Below are 22538 nucleotides of genomic sequence, written 5' to 3'. Positions count from 1 at the left end.
GTATTAGTGCTTCTCCAGAAATATCTTGCATCATGGACTTATTGTGAGCAGGGAATTGTCCCTGGGCGAGCCTAAGTTCGACCAAACAAGTACTTTAATAACGGCAGCAAGTGGAGAAATCCCCCCAACAGCCATTCAGATATCACCATATTCCCTTACATAAGAATTTTGGGGTGGGAGGGGGGGGCTATCTTTTCTACTTGTATGGAAAGTTACAGCTTCACTGGCAAATCGAAGTAATTCCCGACAAACTAAGTTTGATCTGATCCTAGAGCTCTCTTGAGACAGTCGTATTGAAATGGATTATTTGTGGCAACACAGCATCAACCTGCATTGATGACGTTGAATCAACCACTTCGGTAACACTTGAACAGTAATTCCCCGTGTTCAGCTTCTATGCAGAGATCGAACGTTCTTTGGTGGGGTGGCGAGCAGTGGCCCATTTAGAGACTTGTAGAGATGAAGTATGGGGAGCCCAAACGGTGAGACGATGGGAGAGCTAAATGACTGGCAGGATACGTCAACTCTATTTTCGTGTAATTTCATTCCTCCGCCCATCTGTCAATCAAGCTGCCCACCGCCGATTTGGCTTTTCTCGTGTGATTCGTCATTTCGCGTGGCAAGATGATGTGGACTCAACCTGAAGCATTTTTTATCGGGGTATCCCCCTGTCGCTTTCATGCGCACGAAACGTGTTTGTGGCCAACTTCAGCCTCCTTGGTCGCTCGAGACGGACTACTCGAATTTAACTCCGCTTAATCAGGGTATAGCTCTTCGAGATCCTAGACCACAGACCTCAACAACCACGCACGGCCATACGGACTGAGACGGGACTGCTGCATCTCCCATGTTCCTCCTTCCAGTAGATTCCCCTCGCCATGCATGTCCGGTTGCGCGGACGGTAGAGGGAAAACGGTGTCACCATTCAACTGCCAATAAGCAGCGAGGAAGGTACTTTAGTGATGTCCATTGGCTTGATGGTTATTATCACGAGACAGCGACCATCTTTTTCCTGCTGAGCAGGCAAACGGAACGTCACCTCTTGTGGCGTGCAGACACCACTTCGAGTCCTTGACAATGGGTAGAATTGAGAGCCGGTCCATGAAGGCCCTTTACCCTTGGTAAGTCTGTCTTTCAGTCTCCTTCTCTTTCCGGGATGGCCTGGTCCTGCCCCTCGTTCTCTGCGCGGTGTTGGGGAGGGTTTCATGGTTGTCTTTCCCATCCTTTGGTATCACCCAAGTGGGGGATGCTCGGGTATTGGAAGGCCAAGTTTGTTGGTCAACAAAAGCTATGATGAATATCAGACTTGGGTATATTTAGGGAGCTTCAGGCACCCTATTCCCCGTGCTTCAAACCGATGACCATCTAACATGCGTCCTTTCTTTCGTCTCTAGAAGTCGCTTTGCTTGTCCCGGAATTTCAATTGTTTGCACCAATAAAAGGTCTCGCTCGTCAATGATTCGTCTTTTTTTATTTTATAATTTAATTTAATCACAGCTCCTACACATCGCTATTCCGTGGAATTGGATATATGACCCCTCCTATCCCCTCTCTTCCCTTGCCTGTCGACTCCCACGCTGCATCCAAGCACCCCAAACGACCCGCAATCAGCATCAACATTTGCTTTCTCAAAATTTCTGTCTTCTATCAACGTGCCGCCTACCTACTCTCAATACATGATGCCTCCCAAGGGAGCCCAATATAATACCACGATGCCAGAAGCGCAAGGGCTCAAGTATGATGAATCCGAGATGGCTCTCTTCCATGCGAAACTGTCATACCACTCTACTATCGATGAGCGAATGGCCTCTCAAGATACCAATCTCGCATCAATCTCCGAGGCGCAGGCAAAGATATTGAAACGTTGGGAGATGCTGAAACAGGCAGAGAAAGAATTGGCAGAGAAGGGGGAAAGCATGTCGCCGACCGACAAAAGACAGCTTGCACAATATGAATGGCGATACAATCACTTAGAGAAAACGGCAACAAAGGCCGCGAGCGGGTAGGCAGCGATCAAAAGTGCTTTCTTGTTTGCTTTAATTTTGAATTGACACCATGATTGAGCGCCGAGAGGGCATTTGGCGGCGTTGGTTTAGAGCCGGAAGTCTCCAGCAACACTGTGCGTTGCTTTTCGCAAAGCCACTTTTGGGTAACTTCCAGGAATTCAACTGGGTTCGATTGCTTTGCTCATTTCCTTGTTTGATCGAAGTTGAGACGCTATGATCCTTTGCTGCCTCGACTCCCCTATTTGTCTATAAATTTCCAATACTATTTCCATCTTCCTCCATACATATCTTTGCTTACCGATAAAGAAAAGAAAATGCCGATAAAAGCCAACAAGTGCCCCCTAATGACTTTTATTTCCTATTGTATGTTCTTTTCTCAAGCCCGATGCATAATATCGAGCAGCCGCAAGACTCGACAGCGATTCCGTTGAGCGTTGCACAAGCGACCTAGCAGTGTGGTCAACATTGCAACAGTAACGTAAGTGACACTTCACCTGAGCCGTCAAGTGCCAACCGAATGAAGGCGACAAGGTCTGATTAGAGATTCCCCCATTCATTGGCTCCACCTTCATTATGTTCATCGAGCAAGATCATCTGGACCTGAAAAACGCGCAGCTAGTGATGCTCGTATAATGAGCCAATTCAATCCCACCACTCTGTACCACCTGCCGAGCCAGGAGTGAGGAGAATGGGGCAAATTCCAATCAATCACTTGCACGAATATTTTTTGCCTATGCTGTCCTCTATGCCGCGATTCCGATCGAACTCCGAGTGTCATACATCTCGCACGGGGCAGCCAAGTTGATGTCCCTCGTTGGGGATCTTTTCCACCCACCAGATGCCTAAAATGGCTCGCTGGGCGTCTCTGGAGTTTACGCCGTTTTTTGTGGTGGCTAAACTCTACAGAGCAGCGACTTTTACAAAACACGGATTTAATTGACAAGATAAAGGGCTTAAAGACGCTACACTTAGCACTCGATAGCCCTCTATACTAAATTGGAACCAACGTCAATCAAGCGATAACTTTATTAACGTAATGCAACCTAAATCGTGGGGTAATGGCTATGAAGGCGCTTTCTCCAGTGGAAGCAAGAGCTGTCCCATCTCCAGCTGTGCGCAAAGAATAACAATACAAAGGAAAAAAACATTCTGCCATACAAAACCAGTCCAGATAAGCCCTAGGTCCCTTATCAAATGGTAATATATAACGCCTACAAGTAGTAGAAACCATCAAATCCCGCCCAGATCAACCGGCAACTCGGTTGTATGCAACATACAGCACCACATCCTCATACTTTATTGCCTTCCTTCCTTCCTCTGCATCCTCTCCTTCCGCCAAGCCAGCAAGGTAGAGATCTTGCTTCGTTCAATTGTAGTTCTCCAGTTGTAGGATTGCGTCTTCCTCTGCTTCCCGGTAAGCATTAAATGTCATCATTCCCAGCACCCAGCGTCCTTCGCCACGCTGTCCCCTTTCTCTATTCTCTATTTGGAAGGTTCGGTTTCAGGACCTTCTTTGCCTTTATCCTCAAAAGTCAGAATCGACATTGACATGTCAGAATTGACACAAGAGACTTCGGACTCAATGTCACGGCATAGTTTCTACTTCGGTATCAAATCATGCGGCTTTACTTTGCAAGGGTGCACATCATACTGAATAAGAGATTCCCGTTATGTCTCGGAGCCACTGGATAAATATGCATAAAATTAAGCATCGCCCTAAAGACCGATTGCGTGCTACGGCATGCCGCCAGAAGTCAGGTCGCGAGGTTCAACTTCCACGGCTGGGCTAATACATCTTTCCCCCTTCGTCTTGCAATTCCTTACGAAGACCCAATTCCGACCTCTACACCATGTGCATCTTCTAGAAGTCTACTTCCATTAAACCGTCTTCATGCCTTCCTACAGTTTCTACAAATCGAAAGACCGAGGATCTTCTCTCGTTAAACAACCCCCCAGGCCAGGAAAAATAATATAGACAAATCGAATGCAGATATCCGAGATTACAGGTACAATATGGAACCCCTTTAGTAAAGACGAGGTCCTGGAACAAAGTAGTGAATCACCCTATCATGAAAATCGTAAATAAAATCAGAAAGAGACCAAAATAAGTTAATCAGCTCCGCAGATATGAAAAGGAAAGGCATGGAGTATATGAGAATCCCATAGCACCATGTCCAAGAACAGGAAACAACAAAACCAATTGAAGAAACAAAGAGTCGTCAAGTAGTGCAATAAGTGAGACCCAAAAACAGCCTCGGTGCTAACCAACCCGGCTCAGAAATCAAAAATCGAAAAAAAATGTAACAAAAGAAAAAAATCCAAAAGACGCCTCATCCTTTCTATCCAGGTGCAAATGTGCAGGGTATCATTTGAAAGTGCATAAAATCATTTTTCCTCTGATGTTGGTGGTGGGGGAAGAGGCTTTTCATCGGATGCTGATGAAGAGAAACTGGTGGGGGTGCCAGCGTCGGGACCAATGCTGCTTCTCGAGCTTTTTTCGCGAATTGCGAGACGGGTGCGTGGGTACGAGGGCACGGGGGCAAGATACTTGTCCAACAGCTCGCTGAGAATAGGTGATCGCACGGGCTTTGGCAAATAGTTGTTCATGCCAGCTTCAAGGCATTTCTCCCGGTCGCCTTCGATGGCACTGGCCGTCATAGCAATGACCAGAACCTCATTGACATTGGGATCGGGGTCTCGGCGCAGCTCGCGGGTCGCGTTGTATCCATCGAGAGTGGGCATCATGACATCCATCAAAACCACATGGAAAGGGTTGCCTTCTTTGGATCTAGCGCGCAGAGCGTCCACTGCTTGCTTTCCGTCGCTGTATGCTTCACATTGGAGACCAAGCCCTGTCACGAACTTGACAGCAATCTTTTGATTAATAGGATTGTCTTCAGCAATGCAAACTCGGATCTGATCTCTTGGGATTTGGGTGAGGTCTCGGGCTTTCGTTCGTGGACTTTCTTTGCTTTCTGCTTGGCTCAGATCCTGTGACCACGGAGCCTTGACTGCTGTTTTCTTGGGCGCTTTATTGAAAACCAAGTGGAAGGTCACAGTGGTTCCGACTCCTGACGTTGACTCGAGCCAGATTGCACCACCAAGAACGTCCTCAATAATCGCCTTACAGATGCTCAGACCAAGCCCGCTGCCGCCATAAGATCTTTCAGTTGAGGGGTCAGCTTGAGAGAAAGGCCGGAAAAGACGGGCTTTCTGCTCTTCGGGAATACCGATTCCGGTGTCGGAGACTGAACATTCCAAGCGCACCCGGCCTTTGCCTTCACGGGCAACCCGAGCCTTGACGGTAATGGAGCCTTTCGGTGTGAATTTGTAGCTGTTGCTCAGCAAGTTCATGAAGATTTGATGCAACCGAACAGGATCACCAAGTACAACAAGCTCTGGTGGTACACGCTCAAGATCCTCGATTGTATCCAGGCCACGCTCGCGATGGGTGTACCGAAGCGCACGAATAACCTCCGAAATTGTTTCCTTGAGATTGAGTGGCACAGTCGAGATCTTCATCTTGCCAGCTTCGAGCTTTGAGAAGTCCAAGATGTCGTTGATGAGAGTCAGTAGGGTATCGGCACAGACGCGAATGGATTCAACATATTCATCCTGCTCTCTATCCAGTGATGTACCCTTCAGGAGCTCCGAAAGACCAATAACACCATTCATCGGAGTGCGAAGATCGTGGGAAATGTTTGCGAGGAAAATAGATTTAGCTCGAGCAGCATCATCCTTGAGTTTAACGTTGTGTTTCGCCTCTGCTTCAGCTACTTTAGCCTTCTGTTCTGACTCGCGTGCTTGAGCGAGCGCACGCTTCTGCGATTCGATCATCGATGCATTCTTTGCACTGACTTTGCGAATCTCACGGAACAGGAGGGCATTAGACAGTGAGATTCCAATCTGGTTACAGAGCAGATGCAACACGACAACATTTCGTTGGGTGAACCAATTTGGTTTACCTTCAAGATGAATCACTCCAAGAAGATGGTCCGCTTGAACAATGGGCAGCGCAATTACAGACCGGCCAAGTGGGAAATTTGCATGGTACGCTTCGCTGACGTTGGAAAATCGCTCGTCTTCAAGGACATTGTGGACGAGAACTTCTTCTTTCGTACGCATGACATAATGGGTAATCTCGTTAGCCATTCGACCTTCCATTTCTGAGAAAGACAGGCCATCCGTGAAAGACTTTTGGCCCTTTTCGGCATCTGCGGCTGCGGCAATTGCAAAGCCTTGCTCGTCAAAGTCTGTAGCAATGACTGCAAAATCAGAGCCATTGCATGATTCGATGATAATCTCGAGCATCTTTGTGAAGAGCTTGTCAATTTGAAGTTCAGATGACATGACTTGGCTTGACTCGAGTATGCTAGACAGATCGATAATGTCAAGTCCAACGCTAGAGATATCTAGTGATCTCTCACCCGCGGTGACACCATTCTGTTCAATCCAACGATGTCTTCTCTCTTCTTCCTCGATCTGCGAGGGGATACCAATTTCTTCCTCGACAACGTCACGAGAAATTTCGAGCAAAGAGTCGACGGTCTGGCAACCAACATCAACGGTCTTGGCCGAAGTTGCTGTCTTAAGCAACCACTCATGCTTCTCTGCGACCATTGCGGCCTTGCCTCCAGCACTTATGGAGCTCCATGCAGCAATAGCATCTTGCATCACAGCGCGAGCAGCCCTCTTCGCTCCACGTCGAACCAAAAACTCTCCCTGAAGTTCAAGTGCAAGTGCCTCCTCCAAGGGCCAACCGTGAACTTGGCAATGATCAATAGCAGCCTCATACGCCTGGATCGCCGCACTATGGTCGTTCCGAACCTCGGATATGAGTGCCTCTAGCAGTAGCGACCACATACCATAATTTGCATCCGAACAGGTTCGAGCGAAGTCGATCTCGGCTTTGTACTGGAGGATGGTGTCCATCTTGCCATCCAGGTATCCCTGAGCAGGATAATCATTGTGAAGTGTGAGGAGTGAGACAGATAGGTAGAAGTACACTAGGTAGGACACGCGCACGGACCACAGTCTGTGTGTCGTCTCTAGTAATTTCGTACCGACCTGGATCGCTTTCGTGTGGTGACCAAACAAGAACAAAGGAATCATGGACAAGCCATAATAGATGTCACGGGGCCTGTCCACATTGCTCGCATTTGCATCCAGGTAGGCCATATATGCAGCTGTCCGATGCTGGTCATCTGACATGACATTATCAGCATCGCGGAATTCGGTCTTGCCCTGGAGAGCCCGTGCAACTTGTCGGACCGCAAGTACGCTGGCTCCACCGCGAGTGTCCTGGTTCCAATGCGGGATTTCTTCAGGCGTGTCCAGACAGAATGTTTCCAATTGATCCATGTCTTGGCCAAGATACAGCCGTGTCATGGCCATTGAGGATATGCTGATCAAGGTAATGTACGGGTCGCCCATAGTAAACGATGCCTCCAGAGAGGCGTCCAAGGCCGGCAATGTTGAGGCCATCGGAATGCGCAAGTGGCTGACATAGAGGTTGTGCACGATAGAACCACGGCTTTGGGTCCATAGCTCAGGGCAGCGCTCAAGGAGGGAAAGGCAAAGATCGCTGAGTCTAATACCAAACTCCAGGTCTTTAAAGCGACTGAGGGCGATCATGGCAAGATGGGAGCAACCGATTGAGATTTGCGTAAATCCGCCCCTGAAAATGTGGATGTGCATCATCTCAATCGCCATGCGATAGAATGTTAACGCATCATCCCAATATGTAACTGCCATCGCCTCTGCCATAACGGCCCCAATGGTGACCAGGTTCGGGTCCTTGCTGATTGGCTTTTGGGTGACAGCTTCCAGATCAGCCTGCTCAAGAAAGTGCTTCAATTTCATATAGGAAGCATCACAGTCCTCATATGTTGTGGGTGAGCGAAGGTGAACACCCAGTTCATCAAGGCACGTGAGCAGGGATTCCATCGATCGATGGTGGTTTCCTAGCTGAGCGAAGATCTTCGCTTTGATGATCCAGGCCCTTGACTTGCTCACTGCATCTTTTCCGTGGACAAAAACTGCGTCTATCAATGTAAGCGCCTCCTCATTTTGGCCCTGGGACCATGACATTTCAGCTGTTGCAATGAATAGACGCATTGTCTCGTCATAATAAACATCAACTTGGTGATCGTCCCATGGGTCATCCTGAAGGAGCGCGATACAGTGGCGAAAGTACCAGAGTGCTGTTGGTCGTGCTCCAGACTGAGCAGCAGTTTGTCCAGCTTCCCACAGTATTCTTCTGTAGTCAATCCGTCGGGTAACACGAGACTTGATGGTACGGGACGAATGAGCGACATGGTTTGCCATCGAATAACGACTACGATGATCATGATAATATTTCATCAAAGCTTGGGAGACGATGAAATGCATTTTCTCGACATTTTGGCTCTCGTTCAGAGTAAGAGCAGCTTGCGCCAACCGGTCATTGCCAAATCTATAGTCATTGTTAGCCAAGGTTCTTTTGGGTGGCAGAGGCAAAATCCAGCACATATCTCGTACACATACTTGAACTCATCATCAGTTTTCCCTGTATTCAGGAGGTTGGCCTGGACCAAGTACTGTAGCCCAACAACAATGTCTCCCTCTGTTTGCCGTACCAGTGTTACATTTTGTGGGGACGGAAGATCCAAATCTCCATCATCGTTAGAGAGAAGAAACTCGCTAGTCAAAATCTTTTGAACCAACGAGAATGAGAATGGACTCCCTAGAAGCGCACCCCAAACCATGATCGACCTGGCTGCAGGCGGAATTTCTTGGAGACGCTTGGTGAGAAAGCCCAGACCCAACCCTTCCCCATACACAGGAGCCACGAATTCGGTGAAAATTCGATCAAGGTCAAACAGCCACCTCGAGTCTTTCCACGAGTACCAGATGCAATTTTTCCGGTAGCAGGTTTCCAGCATCACCCGCACATAGAACGGATTACCCTGGCTCTTTTCTTGGATCACAGCGGAGAGCGGTGTCAATGTGGGATTGGGCGCCTGGTGCATTGTCGCAGCCACGAACTCCATGATGTCGTCTTCACCCAACGGTTGAAGATCAATTCTTGTGACGTTGGAATTGTCCGCCTCAAACAATGACCTGACACTATCAGACATGATCTCATCCTTACGACTGGTAAGAATGAGGACGCATGGTAACTTTGCTCTAATGATGTTCAAAACCAGCTCCAAAGTTTCGTCGTCCGCGTATTCAAGGTCATCAAGACAAATGGTGATCAGTCGGAACTGACACAAGGTCTTCAAAATCTCCAGGAAAATTTCCATCAAACGCAGATTATTGGAGGCTGCATTTGATAAGAAAAAATCTGCCGAAGTTTGACCTTGATCCAACCATGGGATTTTCATTGTTTTGGGGAGCTCACCCTTGAAAACATCTGGCTTAACGACTTGTTGAGTAACGGTGATATTGGATGACTGCGGTTTGTATTTCGAACCAGGAGCCATCAGCTGCTCAGGCAGGTCTAGCACTTTATGCAAGGTAGGCCATAGTGGGCGTAAAGCCCGTCGGATGCTGTCATGATAGTCGGTCATAACATCGCGCTCAGAGAAGATCTGACGCAGAAGGCTGGCTAAAACTTTTGCAAATGGTTCAAACGGCACTCGCTTCGCTCGATCCAAACGAGTAATGGCTATATAGCCCATTTTACGAATAATTGGTTGAACCCGGTTCAGAAGATCCGTCTTGCCTAGTCCTGCAACACCGCTAATTGTGATGACCTCGCACCGTCCGCTACGGCGGAATTTTCCGCCGGCCTTTTGCTTGGCGATAGAGTTCAATGGATCAGACTGACTGAAATTATGAATCGACGGTTGGCTGTTGGTATTAGTACCGATAGAGGGGTGGCTCTCCCGGTCTGTATTATATGAAGAACGAGAATGTGAGGGACTTTTCACTTTGTCGGATATGGAATTATGTGCCGAAGGAGGAATTTCTTGACTGGTTGGTGTCTGTGCTTGCTTCGGAGTTTGAAATGTCACATCGCTGCTTGTGACAGAGTCGTGGGTACTGACGTGGGAGAGATGGTAATTAGTGGCATCAGAGCGTGTCCTGGGAGGTAGGTGGAATGATCCCGAATCGCTAGACATGGATGCAAGTTCGAAACTGTCCACACGCCCCTCGGAGAAAGATGAATTTGAAGCGAGGGCATGCGCTGTTCCTGGGCTCTGAGTGAATGATTTTGCGAAGGCAGCTGCCTGTCGTCTGTTCACCTTTTCCACGACGTTGATTATGGTATCATACACATCTTGTCGACCAAACATGCGGGACGGAAGGGTAAAAAAGGATGACACGTCTTGCTGCGCAATTCGAAAGTTGTTCAAGGCTTCACTGTCTCCATCGCCCAGTAGATTTGCAATTTGCGATAGGTCCCGCTTCACCGAGGAAATTGTGTGGTAGCGCTCGTGAACCGCTTTCTGTGTCATTTTTTGGATCACTGCTGAAAGAGCATCTGGCACATCCATTCTCTTCGCAGATATGGGGGTCAATTTCCTTCCTAGTACATTTTGAACAACCTCGACAGGATCAGTGCCTTCGAAGGGTAATTTTCCTACCAACATTGACCAGAAGAAGAGACCCAGAGCATAGATATCGGTGCGACTGTCTGGCTCGGTAGGCATCCTACCCGTCTGCTCTGGAGCAATGAATTGCAACTTGTACTTTGCCCCAAGCTCACGAGACACAGAAGACCATCCTTCACTGAGAACGTTGTCGAATGACCGAGCACCATTCCCGATGTTTACAAGCTTGACAGCTCCAGTCTCGCCACAAAAATGGAATGCATCGCCGCGAATCTCCCCATGTACGGTTTTCACTCCATAATGTAAAATTTCCAAGCAGTCGCATGCGCCGATCGCAAAGTCAAAAAAGGCCGGCAATGGTATCTGTTCATTGGGCGTAGCGTTATTGTCTCCCTTTGCTCCGGCGACGAACGAAGCAGGGCCAAATGTAACCAAGTCGCGTAATCGGTCGTGGCCCGGAGACTCAAAGATCGCTACCAAAAGGGTTCTCTCGTCACCAGGGTCGGGGAGAAGTCGAATCAAGTCGATAGGTCGGATTGTATGGTTGCAGTCCGGGTCGGAAGATTGCACGACGGATCTTAACATATGAAATTCACGTTCCAATCTAATCACATTGGTGGAGACGCGAGCGACAACCGGGATCCATATCTGCTCCTGTTCGCCTCGTGAGAAAGAAATCTCACTACTTGTTTCGCTAATACTGGCTCGTCGTATCAATGGGCGGGTGGCCGGACGAATGTCCGCACGCGGGGAGTAACGAGTGAGACTCGATGGACCTGAAGAGGCTGGGCCCGAAGAGGTCGCGACGGGGGTTGAGAGGTCGGATTCGATCGCATGGCGAAATCCGCAGATATGCCAATGATTGTATGTCGAATGGAACGGCTCGACTGACTGGTCCCACGTATAGCCGGGCAGGTTGCCTAGACGTTCAAACAGCCGGGAGCGTGGAAGCGGCAGATCCTCGCTGATTATGTGACTTTCCTCCATCTCTATGGTGTTTCTAGGTCCTATGGATCCCTGTGGCCATAGACCGATCTCTCTTGGGCGTTGTCTGGGTGTCCGGTCTGGCGAGATGGGTTAGGCAAAGTGGGATAGCGGCGGGACGGACATGGAGGACGGAAACGGCGCTGGCGATAGCGACGGCGGAAGTCAGCCTCCAAAGTCCAGTGACAGATTTGAGTGTTGGGGTGCAGTCAAAAGAAAAAGAAGCACACACGGGCCTTGGCCTTTGAAGAATTCACCCACAAGGAAGAACAATCACAGGCGGCTCACAAGTGGACATCGTAGGTTTTGTCGCGCAGTCCACACGGACGTTGCAGGTGGGCCGGGTCGATCGGAAAATCTATTTTTACGGAGATCTAGGTGCATCCGCCATTTCGTTCGTTAGGAAATCAAGACGGAACACGATCGGATGGGTCCAAAGGAGAGATCCGCTGCCCCTGTGCGATGGACGTCTGAACTTCCTTCCACTTTTAAAAACAAGCCTGCTCAATTCAAATGGGGAAACCAGAGCGTGGCCGCGGGCTGACATCAGTGGATGCTATAGTTTCAATCTAAGTGCCTACCCGTCCAAGCCCGGTTCGCAATCGGAGTATGGTGGCGTTCCGGAGAAAATGTATGGGTGCCGATAGGTACCTTATCGTAGCACATGGAATATACCTCTGATTTCTGGTTCTTGAAGGGATGTAGCATGTAGCCCTGGTGCTCCAGTCATAGCTGCCCTTGTTCGAGAATCAACTGGAAAGGCAACATATATATTGACGGACATCTCTGCGTATCAATATCCGTCTCGAGATGTATGTCGTCAATTATTCACCACGCCTTCTTTGGCATTCCAATAGACTTTACAATGACCTACCGCAACTGCCCTGATCTCGAAAAGCGATTTTGTTTGACGAAGTTGGCTGCTGTTTGTAGTCAAAGGAGGTTACGTCGAATGTACCACTAGTTTCGCAATGAAAATAAACCTAACTAGGAATCTAATAGAGCTGATACGAACTCCAGTGCTCTATCACCCATTTTCAAATATGATCGACCATCAGAACCTTCTGATTATCTTTATTTGAGAATGCCTGAATACCCTCAAGAAAACGTGCAAGCAGTCGGGGTGACACACAGGGTTTGCCTGCGGCAGCATGACATCGGCCGGCGGGCTCGACGCACCCGTCACGTTTCGGGTTCGTTTAACAGCCCAACTGCCGTGGTCGGATGACGGCGAATTGGACTTTTCAGCTCTTCAGCTTCCCAACTGCTGGTCAGATTCCCTGAGGCTCAGGACGCCCCAGCCGACAGACTGGTCTACTGGTCTCCAGGACACGGCATCGCCCCATTTCGTCTCGGAAAGAGGATATGTGTTCTTCTCAGGCCCCTTCGAATGGGTCCAACATCCAATTCGTGACTAGTGTCACAGCCGTGCGCCACTGGCCAAGCCCGTTGCTACGGGCTCTGTCTGCCCCAGAGAACAGTCTTTTCTAGAAAAAAGCCCACTCACGTCACGATGTCGCGTATTCGGCACCGATCATCAAGGGATGCACAGGCGAGGGCCTAGACCCTGGGGATTTTTCGCCCCTGCCTGGGGGCCTCGTACAACATCCCGCATGGAGGACGCCGACGAATCCTCGCAGGCTAAAGGAGAAGATGAATATCTCGAGCCCTTTTATCTCTCTCTTGACGCACAGCACATGATGAAATAAGCAGAGGACCCCTTCGTCATGTCTGCGATCGCTGTGCCCTATGTACCAAGTCACTCGTCACCCTGCCTGGGTAGATACGTTATGATAGATACGGGGGAGGTCACAGATACATTTCGGATACTACGTATTATACCTTTTACATTATACAGGGAAGAGGGCCTCATTGGATCGGCCAGTTGACCTCCTCAGATGGGAGGATGGGCACGCGGGAAAGATGATCAGCATGGACCGCCACTCGATGCTGGGTATCTATTGGATGGGAAACACTAGAGGTCAATCCATCGATCCATCGCTGGAGAGGGAGAGAGGAAAAGGAGGGAGGCAATCATGCAGATGATTGAGATTTCGGCGGGAATGATGTAGGTAGGCAGTCAGCGGAAGGGTGTAATTGCTAGTCATCGCTAGTCCACCCAGTTCATAACATAGTTTCATAATATCGCCCCATAATGCAGTCCCGTCGATAATAATACTTGGAGGGTTTGGGAGGTCCCGACGCTGAGGACTCGAGAGACGAGGGGCGAGGGACGAGTTCTGATTGGGGCGGTCGCGATACCCAAAGGGCCGATGCGGACCCGGTCGGTGCGCGGTCCAAAAACAAGAATCATGAACCGGTTCCACCGAGGATTCCTCAGCATCTAGAAAGACAGGAAATGACCATCTCTTGGTAGGTAACAGAGTATATCTCCCAAGAACGGTAGACCACTATAGATACAAACACACACACATCTATATATGTATATATGTGGTGTGTATCCATGTACATCTGGGTTTAGGGAATGGAGTATATCTCCACCTCTGCACATGTTCCCTCTGTACAGTCTCTGTACCGTCCAAGTACCATTTACTCGGACCCAAACTGGACAAAACTCCGTCATCTGACCAGAACAAACCCCTTCACCGCGAGTCGGAAAAGGATCAGGACGTCAACGCGAGTCAGTGGACGGGACTTGTACTCGACTACTCCGTTTTCTCCCTCTCACTCTCTGTAGGCAGTTTCTCCCGAGAGTGCGAGACCATGATAGGCCCGACTCATGCAGAGAACACCGGTCTCCATCGTTCCTACAGCCGTTGCTGGGGGGGGGGGGTTCTACATTGATTCGGGGGTCTATTTTTTAAGCTTCTCTGGTCTGGCTGCCCTTGGAGCGAACTATACCAGCTGGACTGGTAACCCACCAACCCGATAGATGATAGAGAATAGAGGGTTAAATGGGGGATCGTCGAAATTTCGGCAATCAGACGCGACATTTTAAGTAGGGTGTTGCTCGACCTGCATCACGGGGCGTCAAGGTTTTCTTATTTTGGCCCTGGCCGGCTACGTCATCGGCGCCTCGTTTTCCCCCCTCCCCGGAGACGGAGCCATCGAGAATCCACTTTTTTTCCCTTCTTCATCCACTCCCTGGCCGATCCAAGCAATGGCCTAGCGGGTACTGACGCCAGTGTCCAGAGTCACGACAGCCGCTGCTTGTTCCCTCGATCCCGAACACCCACCCACCGAACCACACACTCCTCTGTTGACCTGCCCGCCCTCCCCCCCAACCCACACCATATACCACAACCACCCCCCATCCCATCTCACGGGGCGATACACCGCCTGAACCTTATTCACTTCTTTCGACTCTGATCCCGGATTCTAAATCGACCCAGCTCTCATCTGCGCTTTGCTGAGTCTTTTTTTCGTCTCCTTTCTTCCCGAGCCGACGTTCCATCCCTCTCCCCCGGTCCAACACTGACCAACGCGCTTCGCTCATTCTCCCTCTTCAAGACTGCACCGGACTGCCGTGGCCGAGACATGACCGACCGACTGTGCTTCGACGCTGTTTTTGTCGCCCAGGTGTACTGATTGCCCTCATTTGATCGGCGGAGGAGAGAGAGAGAGAGAGAGAGAGAGAGAGAGTGTGTGTGTGTGTGTGAGAGAGAGATGGGGGACGTGCATAGCAGGAGGACTCCTCCATTCCCATCACCAACAGAGACAGTGTCGCCTGTCGCCGTGCCGCAGCCTCCCCACCTGCAGCCCCCACGGTCGTCGAGCTACCGAATTCCTGACCAAGCCCGCCATGCCGCCGGCTTGCCAGTGGATGCCACCACGGATGGAGGGGACGGGGCCGTGAAATCATCTTCCGGAATGCCTCGCTTCTCGCGTGGCGACTCGACGGAACAGATGATTGGCCTGACTCCCGTGACGGAAGACCCTCGGTCCTTCAGCGAACGACAGGAAGATCAGGGCCGGAGCTCGCAAACGTTGAAAGAGTTGCGGCGGCAGATGGAAGAGCTCCTGGTGTATCAGCAGATGCAACAGCATCAACATCACCTCACATCCCAGACTCAACCCGTGTCGACCCTTTCCAGCGAAACTCCCAAGAAACGTCGACTATCTATCACCTCAACCGAGGTTCCACCAACCGTCGTCCACACTTCTGACTCTATAGGCTCTGGGGGAACGATCAAAGGTACCACCGATGAAGTACTCTCTCCCAACAATGCGACAACCCAGACACCTTCCTATCCATTCCCGAAAGTACAGAATTCGCCATCCGGGAAGCCGGGAATCGAACAAATCGGGCGGCAGGGACATTTTCGGCTGAAATTACCCTCGGACAGGGCGAGATCAAGCACACCATCATCACAGACGCTAGATGAGTCCCACCCGTCCACAAAAGTGTCCGATGCACAGCCTACATTTCTGCCGCCTCAGCATCAACAGATCGACCCGGAAACCGAGTTCGGTTCCCCCAGTCTATATGATCTAACTTTGAAGCTTAATGCGGACCCGGGATTGGAAGCTTGGTGGTCCAATCTGATTCAAATCTTGCAAACACATTATGGGGCAGAGCGAGTATCACTCGCAGTCCCCGGTGATGCGACAGACCTCGAAAACGTGCCTTGGGGCCAAAAAGCCGTCTTCAACCAATATGTGAGACCGGCGAATAACCACACGGCCTCCTTTACCGAATTGCTCCCAACGGAGACTACTGGCGACTGCAACAATCAAGATGAAGCCGATCATAAGCAGGAGGGAATATTGTCGTCATCATCCAACTTCAAAGCCCCCGGCCCTCCCCTTTCGTCGACCCGACCAACCCTCTCATCCCGGCACACATTTTCAGGCTTTGGTTATGGTAAGAAGCAAGCTGCATCTTCTGAATCAGATCAACAGCAACCACAATCAAAGGCCACCGGAAAACAGGAGAAGAAGCATGCACGAGTCGCCAGAGCGTCCGAACAGGCCGAACCAGCAGATTTTTCGAACAAACATGCGACTGCTGTGAAGCAAGCAGTATTTCCAATAACAAGACCTCTGGAAGTCGAGTCGGACCCCTTAATCAAGCGCACCGGAGTCGTGAAGCTATTCGGACGTACCTCCCCGGTTGTTCTTACTCGCGAGTACTCGTCGAATTCGATGCAGATCTCTCAGCAAGGACAAGAAATGGCGCCGAGCCCCCTCGAAGTTGTCCAGAAAACACCAAATACTGAACGTGCGGACAGGACCGACTATGACTTGAATACTGGGCTGAATTTGCCTGGAAATGATATTTCTTTATTTGGTCTGAAGCATTATGATGAGTACGAGCAAATTCCGCAGTCACCATGGTCTCAATCCCCTGCACCCTCACCCGCCCCCCGAACGCATGCAGACCAGAATCCATTCTTCTCCAACCATACAGTGGATGAAGGCGCTTTCTCGCAACACCCGCCCGCCCATGACTATTCAAATACCCATCCGTTGGAAGCCATCGGGATCGACCATTCGAAGACAGTCATCCACATTCCTCTTTTACATGGTGGTCGAGCTCCCCAAGGGGCTTCCTCGACATTGAGGTTTCCAGTTGCCATTGTTTCACTCCTTTCCACAATTGTGCCATACCCATCTAATCTCCGCCAATCCTTGGCACATTTTATGCCACACCTAACTACGTCCTTTTGCCTCGCTCAACAATATAGTCAACTTGAAAGACAATTGGTGTCGAAAGTGGAAACACCTCGATATGGCCATTTATTGGGACTGGGTGGAACCTTTTCTGACGCAAGCAGCGAGCTGGAACTTGTTGCAGGACTAAGTGGCCATGTCAGTTATTCCGCTGGCGACGAAACTTCTATATCTGCGCGAGCAAGTATCGCCAGTCCGAGCGACCGCTCGTCTACGAAGCTCAGTCCTGCCATCTCCAGCTTTGGAACGCCTGGATATGACCTTGGCCAAACAGGATTTGTTTCGACAACCCATTCTCCGGCTTTGATATCACGCTCGGGGGACGCTACCGACGGCTATTTCAATGTTCAACAGCCCAAAGGTCCTCGTGATCCTATCGCGCCGCATCGACGTCGTCTTTCCAAATCCAAGTCGAATCTCGCCTCCTCAACACCGACATCTCCAGGTAGAATAGGAAAAGCGCCCAGTGCCGATGAAAGTACTCCACAAGATTCTACTCAGGCGATTGCATCCCCGTTACAAGAGACCAGACCTTCTATTTTGTCCCCTACTCAGCAATCCTCCCGCCAGGCCTCAACAAATTCATTCTTTGCCCAGCTTCAGCGGGATCTTCCACGACCATTCTCGGACACAATCGCACAGCTGATGCTGAACTCTATCCCCCTCCATCTTTTCCTGGCTAAGCCCCAAAGCGGAGAAGTTATTTGGACTAATTCCAAGTTTGATGCGTACCGAAGGAGCAAGCCTCAAGAGCACAAGTTTCGTGACCCGTGGCAGAATATCCACAGTAGCGAACGGGATCATGTTTCTAACGAGTGGGCTAATGCCCTTCGAACCGGTTCTCAATTCACCGAGCGCGTTCGTGTTCGACGATTCAACGATGAGACAGCGTATCGATGGTTCATTTTCAGAGCCAACCCCTTGCTTTCGTCCACTGGAGAAGTTCTTTATTGGATAGGTTCCTTCCTTGATATTCACGAACAGCATATTGCCGAATTGAAAGCAAATCAAGAGAGGGAGAAATTTGCTACAGACGCCAAGTACCGGGCATTCTCGAATTCGATCCCCCAGGTCGTCTTCGAGGCAACAGAAAATCGAGGTTTGATTTTTGTCAATGAGCAATGGAACTTATATACTGGCCAAAAACTGGAGGAGGCCCTCAATCTGGGCTTCGCGAAGCATGTTCATCCTGATGATCTTGAAAAATGTGGCGGACTTTCAATGCAAACTCTTCCTGGCCCTCACGGACCCAAGGCGGCAGAACCTGGTATACCATCTTCTGAACATGGTCGTGAGAGATCATTATCAGAAACCCAGGGTGTTTCATCCGCACTGGATGACCTGGTGCGACGCGGCGTTGCTTCATTGCAGAAAGACGAGAATGGTCGAGTCTTTTATTCCACTGAAATTCGTCTACGGTCTCGAGGCGGCGACTTCCGATGGCATTTAGTTCGCCTTGTTTGTGTTGAGACGAGCAGCTTTGGAAGCGAAGAAACTTCCTGGTATGGCACGTGCACCGACATCAATGACCGCAAGAACCTTGAGCGGGAGCTGAACAAGGCGATGAGCCAACTCAACAACCAAATGGAGTCCAAGACGAAGTTCTTCAGCAATATGTCACACGAGATTCGTACTCCTCTCAATGGTATACTTGGTACCATTCCATTCATCCTTGACACGCAACTTGATAGTGACCAGAGACGAATGCTTGATACCATTCAGAACAGCTCGACCAATCTTCGTGAATTGGTGGACAACATACTTGATGTTTCTCGTGTTGAGGCAGGCAAGATGTCCATGGTGAACTCATGGTTCCATGTGCGGTCGATGATCGAGGATGTGATAGACACAATTGCCTCCCGAGCGATTGACAAAGGCCTTGAGATTAACTACTTGATGGACGCCAATGTGCCCGCAATGGTGATTGGTGATCGTTTCCGAATTCGCCAGATTCTTATCAACCTTGTTGGAAATGCCGTTAAATTCACCGCTCAGGGTGAGATTTACATTGGTTGCAATATTTTCCATGACGTGTCCGCACAGCTCAAGGAGACCGAAGCCTTGCTCAACTTTGATGTTGTAGACACCGGCAAGGGATTCAGTTCTCAAGATGCGCAGCGTCTCATGCAGCGATTCAGTCAGTTAGGAGAAAATGGATCGCAACAACATGCAGGCAGTGGATTGGGTTTGTTCTTGTCAAAGCAACTGGTGGAAATGCATGGGGGCAAGCTTACTCCTAGCAGCAAAGAAGGCCAGGGTGCCAAGTTCTCCTTCAATGTGAAGGTTGATGCTCCTCCGCCTCCCTCACCTTCTGAGAGGCCTCGATTACTTCGCCAGGCGTCAACTGCTTCTCGGAGACCAGGAACGTCTAGAACAACTTCTTACGACAATAACAGCCTTGCCTCACAGCTGAGAAATCAAGGCCTTGCTAGCTTGTCACCTGGACTTGAAACGCCTCCCGCGGAGTCGCCTTTCCTTGCCCCTCCAGGGGCCAAGCTTCTCTCTCCGCCTTCTGCTTCTTCATCTGCTCTGCCGACACCAGATATCAATACCGTGAATCTACCGCCTAATTTCGATCACGATAAACCTGGTATAGACCCTACCTCGAACTCACCTTCTCACGAACCTGATACGGCAACACCGATTCGCAAAACTCCACCGCCGCCTCAAGGCTCCATGTCTCTGAGCAGGGTTTCTAGTGGACCAGCAGCAGCCGTGCCACTCCAAGGGCCGTTTAATATCGTTATCCTGTGCCCTCTGGATAATACTCGGAAAGCCACAAAACAGCACATTGAGCAGGTCGTCCCGCACGAGATCCCGTTCACAATCAAGACCTTGCTTGATGTCGATGAGTGGAAGGACATGATGCAGCCAGGCTCCAGCACACCCTGTACCCATCTAGTTCTGAATCTTCCTGCTACGGATGACATCCTGGAGGTCATCCAACATGTGTCAGAGACTGATGCGAATGTTGCCCCTGTTGTTGTTATCATCTCGGACTTGTACCAGAAACGCCAGATCAGTACACAAGTAAAGGAGCTGGCGGCAACTGGAAAGCAAGTCTTCATTGTTCCAAAGCCTGTTAAGCCTTCGGCATTCTCCACTATCTTTGACCCAGAAAGCAAGCGCGAACTGAGCAAGGATCGCAACCAAGACATGGCTCGGGAGATCAACAACAACTTCAAGACCGTGTCCAAGATGGTCAAGGAGGTTCTTGGGAATAAGGGTTACCGGATTCTGCTTGTTGAAGATGATGAGACCAACCGTGATGTAAGTTCTTTTCTTCTGGAATCTCCTCTTTGGAATCATCTAATCTTCTTAAATAGGTCATGTTGAAATATCTGGACAAGATCAAGCTCATGTCGGAGACTGCATCCAATGGACAGGAGTGTACTGATATGGTATTCTCCAAGGAGCCGGGCTACTATTCGCTCATTATCGTTCGTCGGCCTCCTTTGTTGAGTGATTTTAAGTGTTGCTAACATCTCAATTCATAGTGCGATATCCAAATGCCAATCAAGAACGGTTACGATACCTGCCGGGAGATCCGTGCATGGGAGCAGAAGAATCATTATCCTCAAATTCCGATCATGGCTCTATCGGCCAATGCAATGACAGATCAGATCGAGAATGCAGCCCGAGCGGGCTTCAACGATTATGTTACGAAGCCAATTAAACACAATGAATTGGGCAAAATGATGATGGGTCTTCTTGACCCTGGCCGGCCTCTCTTGCTGCTTCGAGACCGTCTTCAACCGAGCGGCGAGATCCCCCCTGCTGCTCGCCGCTAACGGTTTATACCTCACTTTACCCCTTCCTGCCAATGTGATGGCAACACTCTGCCTTCATCCACTCCATGGCTTAGGGCGTCCTCTTTTACACCTTACTAAATTTTATTAGTCTCGTGCTTTCGACTTTCGGCTCTCTAGCACACTATTGAGCGGATTGTTGTCTTGTTCTGTCTTCCTTTTCTTATTGCCCTCTATATCTTACGATCGGTTAACGGTGCACGCAACGGGTTCGTTTTTTCCTTGTCATGGTTGGGGAATCGGTGGGGTCTGCAAAGGAGAGGGGGAATACATATCGGCATGGGCGCTCATCTATGATTTTGCCTTGCTTTTCATCGCATTTGCATCCTTCGCTCCGGGGCCTGAAACCTTCCACGCATTATCTGCATCTGCATTGGGCGATGGGCTTCTACTAGCGCCGCATTTCTCAGCATCTTCATTGCTATTCGAAGGGCTCCTCTTTCTTGTACTATTGTCTGTTTCCACCGCGCCCTTCCGGTGGCTCTACGTTTTGGTTCTTTGGGGTTCTACTGTGGCCGTTCAAACTTTGAACGTGTGGCGTCAGTGCCTGGATTTGGCTGTTTTCCTCTTCTTTCCTGGTCCTCTTGATTTGCTTTTTTCTTCTTCCTTTCTCCGGGTCGTGTTGCTTCTTTTTCTTGTGATACCAGATTACGAGCGCGTAACGACACTTATCTACCTTCTGGATCTGTATTTGTCAATAATTCTGCCTTCCTACCTTTTTTTTGCCTTTACTTTCTCACTCATCGCAGGATGCGGTCGAGGGGGGACTCATATTCGTTTAATGGAGATATACGTCATAGCAGTCTACCCGTCCATGATTATTACCAGTCGAATAGATAGAGCTCTAGATCGTTGATAAACGGCGAAAGGTCAGTAACTTGAATATAGAAGTTAAATTTGGAGAGAAGTGTTATGAGGCCCGTAGTCTGGGCAGTGGTTTGAACGAGTCTAGCTACGTGGAATTTTGGGTTCTGACAATCAATACAAGAGACTCCCCCTCCCCTCAAAAAAGAGTTTCCATCAGACTTCATCATCGAAGCAGGCAAGGCCAAAAGGGAAAAGATGGGAAGCAAGGCGTAAATCATATGAATCGTGGCGCGAGCCAATCGGGATCCGGCAGTCTTCTTGGAAAGTCAGATAACGAGGGATATGAGGCCTCGTGGGTATCTGGGTATATTACGATGCATGTTAAGACTTTCATTCAAGGTCAATCCTTGCGAATTGAGATGGTCTGGCATGCGTCAAAGGGCCGTGAGTACCCGATACTATCCCTTGTCGCACGTCTGCAACGCCAGCAGATCGTGTCTACTTCTAGGGCCGACGAAGCATGCTGGGGGGTTTGGGTTTTCTCTTGTACCTCTGGGGGGATTGGTGACAGGAGGGGGGGGCTTCACCACTCACCAGCGTTGAATTTGTCCAACTCACGCCAAAAGCGAACCACCCCCAAAATGGAAAGGGAGATGAGTTGGCGAGAGCAACTGTCCAGTCATGACGCTGCATGTGGCGGTGAAGGAACAAACTGTAGGGAAAAAAAATCCCCGCCTCAACCCCACTTGACGGGCAAA

The 22538-nt window shown here is 49.7% G+C and overlaps 4 protein-coding genes across 4 annotated transcripts; 3 read left to right on the top strand and 1 right to left on the bottom strand.

The window, feature by feature from the left end:
* Positions 1-1676: 1676 nt before the first annotated feature.
* On the top strand, positions 1677-2006 carry N7462_009526 (uncharacterized protein; the record flags this gene model as incomplete). Its single annotated transcript, XM_057081240.1, has 1 exon — positions 1677-2006. The coding sequence occupies one exon, from the start codon at positions 1677-1679 to the stop codon at positions 2004-2006; it is 330 nt and encodes a 109-aa protein (XP_056930077.1).
* A 2385-nt stretch (positions 2007-4391) lies between these two features.
* On the bottom strand, positions 4392-11533 carry N7462_009525 (putative sensor histidine kinase/response regulator; the record flags this gene model as incomplete). The annotated part of the gene is made up of 2 exons (XM_057081239.1): positions 4392-8460; positions 8532-11533. 2 exons carry the CDS (start codon positions 11531-11533, stop codon positions 4392-4394), a joined length of 7071 nt encoding a protein of 2356 aa, XP_056930076.1.
* Positions 11534-12681: 1148 nt separating this feature from the next.
* On the top strand, positions 12682-12948 carry N7462_009524 (uncharacterized protein; the record flags this gene model as incomplete). Its single annotated transcript, XM_057081238.1, has 2 exons — positions 12682-12723; positions 12787-12948. The coding sequence occupies 2 exons, from the start codon at positions 12682-12684 to the stop codon at positions 12946-12948; spliced, it is 204 nt and encodes a 67-aa protein (XP_056930075.1).
* A 2209-nt stretch (positions 12949-15157) lies between these two features.
* Positions 15158-20955, top strand: pkhB (putative sensor histidine kinase/response regulator; the record flags this gene model as incomplete). The annotated part of the gene is made up of 3 exons (XM_057081237.1): positions 15158-20434; positions 20491-20604; positions 20662-20955. The coding sequence occupies 3 exons, from the start codon at positions 15158-15160 to the stop codon at positions 20953-20955; spliced, it is 5685 nt and encodes a 1894-aa protein (XP_056930074.1).
* Positions 20956-22538: the final 1583 nt, after the last annotated feature.

This window comes from Penicillium macrosclerotiorum (genome assembly GCF_028827735.1).
Source record: "Penicillium macrosclerotiorum strain IBT 26536 chromosome Unknown utg000009l_segment0_segment0, whole genome shotgun sequence".
NCBI classification, from domain to species: domain Eukaryota; kingdom Fungi; phylum Ascomycota; class Eurotiomycetes; order Eurotiales; family Aspergillaceae; genus Penicillium; species Penicillium macrosclerotiorum.
Note: the sequence above shows the minus strand (reverse complement) of the source record. Positions and strands in the feature narration are given on the sequence as shown.